Source organism: Sinocyclocheilus grahami, unplaced genomic scaffold (genome assembly GCF_001515645.1).
Source record: "Sinocyclocheilus grahami isolate Dianchi unplaced genomic scaffold, SAMN03320097.WGS_v1.1 scaffold958.1, whole genome shotgun sequence".
Taxonomy (NCBI): Eukaryota; Metazoa; Chordata; class Actinopteri; order Cypriniformes; family Cyprinidae; genus Sinocyclocheilus; species Sinocyclocheilus grahami.
Genome location: NW_015506137.1, coordinates 619,037 through 625,220, shown reverse-complemented (window position 1 = coordinate 625,220; position 6,184 = coordinate 619,037). Strand labels below are relative to the sequence as shown.

The 6,184-nt window shown below is 41.1% G+C and overlaps 1 protein-coding gene across 1 annotated transcript in view; it reads right to left on the bottom strand.

Moving 5' to 3' along the window:
- The window catches only part of irak4 (interleukin-1 receptor-associated kinase 4), a 19,245-nt gene extending 18,174 nt beyond the window's left edge, over positions 1-1,071 (bottom strand). The window contains exon 1 of the mRNA XM_016249891.1: positions 672-1,071. Within this exon, the coding sequence (XP_016105377.1) occupies positions 672-829 (158 nt within the window). The 5' untranslated portion in view covers positions 830-1,071. The remainder of the gene's footprint in view (positions 1-671) is intronic.
- Positions 1,072-6,184: the final 5,113 nt, after the last annotated feature.

Here is a 6,184-nt window from a genome sequence, read left to right as displayed (position 1 = left end):
GAACCGCCCAGACCCCCCAAGCACCCGCCCAAAACCCCTAACCACCCTAACAACCGAGCAGAACACCCTAGCAACCGCGCAGAACACCCTAACAACCGCGCAGAGAACCCTAGCAACCGCGCAGAACACACTAGCAACAGCGCAGAACACCCTAGCAACCGCGCAGAACCCCTAACCACCCTAACAACCGAGCAGAACACCCTAGCAACCGCGCAGAACACCCTAACAACCGCGCAGAGAACCCTAGCAACCGCGCAGAACACACTAGCAACAGCGCAGAACACCCTAGCAACCGCGCAGAACCCCTAACCACCCTAACAACCGAGCAGAACACCCTAGCAACCGCGCAGAACACCCTAACAACCGCGCAGAGAACCCTAGCAACCGCGCAGAACACACTAGCAACAGCGCAGAACACCCTAGCAACAGCGCAGAACACCCTAGCAACCGTGCAGAACACCCTAGCAACCGCGCAACAAAATAAATACATTACATTTTCAAATTTAAGTACTAAAATTGCTACAACTAAAATGTAAATAAATATTTTAAAAATACAATAAAATAAAATATTTTTTAGTGTATATAAAAGTATATATTTTATATATAATTTATTGCAAATATTGTATATTATATATATACATATTGTAATGTATGTTTCTCTCGCGCATCACCGGATGTGCTGCTGCGAGTAGCGCGGCTGTCCGGAGGCTCCGCGGATGTCCGTCGCGACGCTCCTCCAGGCGTGCTGCGGGTCCAGCAGGTCCGACAGGGCTCTCAGCGCCGAGAACCGGAGCTTCCGGACCGGGGTGTCCCGCGGCACGTCGCACATGATCCGTTATCAGCGTCTATCTTCGCAAATCACGCTCAGATCTCCCGAGGCTCTCTCTCATCCACAGATCGGGGAACTTCCTTGCTCTGTTGTCATTTCCCCTTCCTACAACTTCCGCTTTAAACGGAAACTAAACGGGTTTACAGCTAATATAGGGATGTCTACGCAAGCACCAGGCGTCAAAGTCAGTTGTATACATTTAAAAAGGACGTTTTTGCTGTAGAGATACAATACAATCGGCTACAAGTCGTGGGAAGTTGGTGCGCTGAACGCGGTGTCTAGCAGGCGACTGTGATTGGTTCAGCCCGACCCGCGCTGAGAAAAGTAACAGGTGTCACGTGACAACGCACGAATCAGTTTCGTGCTGATTTTATTTCTCACCAATATTTTTCTTTTCCTTTTCTTCACCTTAATACACGTATGTCTTTATTTTATGCTGTGAGTCATTATTATAATTAATTAATTCGATCGTGCTCACAGTAATGATTGACAAGCGACGTGACCAATCAGCGTTCGCTATATCGGTGACGTTTAAGGGCGGGTACATGACGCTTGTTGTAAAAATAAAAATATAAGTAAATGCATGTAGATTTTGTGTTCAGAATGTCTGCCCATCAAAAAGTTATAAGTCTCTTTTATTTAATGTCCGTAACTCGAAATATGTGTGGATTTGAGAGGAGTTTACAGGTGTGTCCTCGTGCCGGTGGCCTTTGGATATATTGCGAAGACAAAGTTGAACTCATCTAAAGGATGAGATACATGTTTATGTTCCTGGCCGCCGTGCTCCCTTACAACGAGACTGTATTATATCAGATGATTATTAGTTCTTAGTTTTCATTTTACTTTTAAATATTTTATTGTTATTATTAGCCCATTGTTATTATTAGCCCATTGTTATTATTAGCCCATTGTTATTATTAGCCCATTATTATTAGCCCATTATTATTATTAGCCCATTGTTATTATTAGCCAATTATTATTAGCCCATTGTTATTATTAGCCCATTGTTATTATTAGCCAATTATTATTAGCCCATTGTTATTATTAGCCTATTATTATTATTATTAGCCAATTATTATTAGCCTATTGTTGTTATTATTATTTATTTTCTCAGGTTTTTTTCCATTTCTATATGATTTATAAATCATTGAATTTAATAGAATTAAACCGTTGCAGTGTATATAGCCTACTGCACCGCTAGGTGGCGCAAATGTTTACCAGCGTTTCCTGGTTTAAGTCTTTCAAAATGAGAAAACTGATGTACAGAAATGTGCAATTACTGGTTCAGTGGGGTTTGAGAGCCTGAGAGAAATCGGGTTTATTTCCATTTATACCTTTAATTTTAGGATTTTTTGAATAATTTTGAATAACAGAAACATTAAGGTGTAAATTGAAGTAGTAGTATTGTTTTGCACCGTTATTTATATAGCGCTTTTTACAATACAGATTGCATCAAAGCAGCTTTACAGTATTAGTATTAAGTACAGGGCTTGTTTATAACAGTTCCAGTGCAAATTGATGCTCTGATAATAAATATGCCTGTAATATAATTTGAAATGAAAAATATTGCAATAAACCAGTGCAAAGTCATTTTAACAAATGCTCTTACACTTTTGGATTTAAAGTGAGTTGCATGCATTTAATGAATCGTTCAGATTAATTTGTACGAGACAGTGTTATAGTCATTTGCTTGGAAAGAGTATTCGTGCTTTTTGATTATTCATTCATTGTGCTTTCAGGCTCCTGAAGCATTGAAGAACCTTTACTTTTAAAGAGTGAAGATGTTCTTGAAAGGTTGTTGTCGTGCCGAAAGTCTTTGTTTTGATTTGAACCCAGCTTGAGTGCATGAGATTCTCCTCTTCTTCTCTCTGACAGATGCACACAGGGTTATGCATGGAGGATATTCTCTCTGTAGTCTTCAGACTGGATACCGGTTTCATTGAGAAATCCTGCAGAAGAACCCAGAAAACAGAATGCACCCTGAATCGTGACCTGCTTTGTGTCACGTATGATTCAGGCGTACACAAGCTGGAGTGTTTGCTTTAACACGGAGACATCCGCAGTGGCACATTTACTCAAGACACCTGGCTTTAGCGCATTAGAGGATGTTTAATACACATCTGTCGCTGTGTGTTATGTAGTTTTAATGTACACACCACTCCAGGGGCTTTCGGCTCGTTTATATCTTTAAACAAATAATTACACGAGCGCATCTGTGCTGAAAAGTAACTGGATTAATCATGTAAGTAGTGTGAAAGAAAGCGCGCTGATGGCGTGTTAGACTGAGACGGGCTCCAGGTGCATCTGTGATGTCATTTCCTGTCCAAGTTGAACACCTGGGATGGATTTGTGGATGCTTTTGGACGGCTTATAGTAAAAAGAAACAGCCATCAGTCACTAGAATACCACGGTAAATGTGCTGTGTGTAAATGTGCTTATTTTAATTGAATAGTTTTGATGAACTTTGATGCAGTTTCTCCACCTGTGTATAGAGGGCAGCAGTGAGCTTTAGAAAAATAGGCTTGAAGGAATAGAATTTGTGTATTTTCTGAACATATGAGTGCCATTGTCTGCCTGTGCAGAATTCCCCATCATGATTGCAGGATGTTGAAAAAAGCTAAGGAATCATATGGCTGTGATCAGGAATAAACAAAAAGCTCACCTTTCTGAGCACACACTGATAAGCATATCCCAGCCAGGTTTGTCACTTGTTATTGGTTCCCTTAAACACGTCCGATGAGGTCTGTGTGTATTTGCAGAGCTTTTCTGTATTTGGTTGTGTTGAGTATTTGCTATGCAGTTTCTTAGCTGCTTTGTGTGTCTGTTATGTTCTATCACGTTGCTATGCAGCTTCGAGTGTATTCTGGGTGGTTTCCAGGGTGTTGCTAAGGATTTTGCAGGGTGTTGCTTTTTTTTGTGTGGTTTTTCTTTTTACTTTGCGGTATTTTGTTCTGCAGTGTCCTCGTTTTTTCTTCTTCAAAATAGATTTGTACATTCTTTAAGTGCCTGTAAAATTCACTACCATGATTCTAGGGCGTTGTAGGTGGTTACCAGGGTGTTGCTAAGGTGTTTTATGTGTATCCTACTTTTTACAATGTTGCTATGCAGTTTTTAGGGTAGGGGTGTGCGATATGATGATTTTTGTTCATGGACGATAAAAATGTCTCCACGATCTGCTTTTGAAGAAATATCGTGCAACAGCGCCAGTTCTGGCGCCTCCGGCTCAATATATACTGTACAACGCCACATGTTGTTCTGCAGTGTCCTCGTTTTTTCTTCTTCAAAATAGATTTGTACATTCTTTAAGTGCCTGTAAAATTCACTACCATGATTCTAGGGTGTTGTAGGTGGTTACCAGGGTGTTGCTATATAAGGTGTTTTATGTGTATCCTACTTTTTACAATGTTGCTATGCAGTTTTTAGGGTAGGGGTGTGCGATATGATGATTTTTGTTCATGGACGATAAAAATGTCTCCACGATCTGCTTTTGAAGAAATATCGTGCAACAGCGCCAGTTCTGGCGCCTCCGGCTCAATATATACTGTACAACGCCACATGCATTCACTTCAGTGTTAACTCTGCGGTAGAGTTACACTCACGGGACACTGCACTTACTCGCAGTCACAAGTACATTATTTGCATGTGCTTTAAAGCCTTGCCAGTTAAATGTTTTATTCACGCACTGTTCTGACATGCGCTTTATCTCAGCACGTACCCCCGAAGCGCTCGCACTAAAAAGCCTGTCAAACAGCGCCTGATTACTGGACTAAGTTATATTTTGCACGGATACTGTCAAAACACACAAGGTTTATGTATAGACTCAGTTGGTTATGTCTAAAATGAAAGTACTTTGGTTGGTAGGGAGTTGCTAAGGTATTTAATGCGGCGCTTACAATGTTCCTCTGCGGTTTCTAGGGTGTTCTGGGTGGTTGCCAGGGTGTTACTATGTGGAGTGCAAAGGTGTTTTGTGTAATTAAATGTTTGTTTTTACATTTTTTACCGTGTAATTACACAGTTTTCAGGGTATTCTGGGTGTCTGTAAAAAAGAAACATGGATGCCAGCAGGTTAACCTGTTTTGGTTTTGTCAGTGTTTCTCGTGACGTCTGATCTTAATACTGCCGTGTTAGTGAACACTCACGCTATACATTTTGCATTGTTTTGAACTTTGACCCTGACATTTCAGCATCCCGCAGAGGGTTCATTTGATAAGAACAGAGTAAGAGAGAGAAGGTCGATGTGGGAAAAAAACGTATTAAGAGGCCTTGATAAATCTATACCTTGAGTGTTCAGAAAGATCTCCTCAGGCTGATCTTAAGTCAGGGCTAAAGGGCAGCTTCTCACCAGTACTACAGAGCAAGAGCTCAAGGGACTAGTCAGTGAAGCTGATCAAGGCTTAACTTATTCTGTGGGAATCAGAGGGGAGTCAGACTGAACCACTGACCCCTGATTAGACACAAGTCACTCCCTCCGGCACTGGCCACTCATTGATTATAATGAAGCTCTTCAGGCCGTTACCCAGGATTCCCTGCTCATGCTGACCACGGTCAGTTCGTCAAAGTGTTTTGATGGACAGATCTGTTCTGATATCAGTCTTACTGAAGCGTCTCTTTGTAATCTAATCCAGAAACCTCAGGAGGTTTTAAACCTCTCCCTCTAGAAGATTCAGAATATTCTGTGCCGTGATTATTTTTGTCATTATGTTGCATTGCTAGTTTTGATCCTGGTATCAGCATACTGTATATGATTTGATATTTGTCAATTAGGGGAACTTTTCTGTCTTCGTTTCCGGTGTTTTTAGTAATAGTTTTAAATTTGTATGTCTCTTTATTATGTCTCCCTCATTTTTAAGTGTAGAAAGGTTTGTTTTTGCTAGAGTTAGTAGGCTATATTTCATTTGTCCCTCACCCAGATTTTTTAAAAATCATATTTTCAGTACAGGAATATGAACAATTTGTAATTTTACCATGTTGATATGCAGTTTCTACGATATTCTAGGTGGTTGCCAGGGTGTTGCTATGCAGTTTCTAGGGTATTCTTGGTGGTTGCCAGGGTGTGTGTTGATATGCAGTTTCCAGGGTATTCTGGGTGGTTGCCAAGGTGTTGCTATGCAGTTTCTAGGGTATTCTTGGTGGTTGCCAGGGTGTGTGTTGATATGCAGTTTCCAGGGTATTCTGTGTGGTTGCCAAGGTGTTGCTATGCAGTTTCTAGGGTATTCTTGGTGGTTGCCAGAGTGTGTGTTGATATGCAGTTTCCAGGGTATTCTGTGTGGTTGCCAAGGTGTTGCTATGCAGTTTCTAGGGTATTCTTGGTGGTTGCCAGAGTGTGTGTTGATATGCAGTTTCCAGGGTATTCTG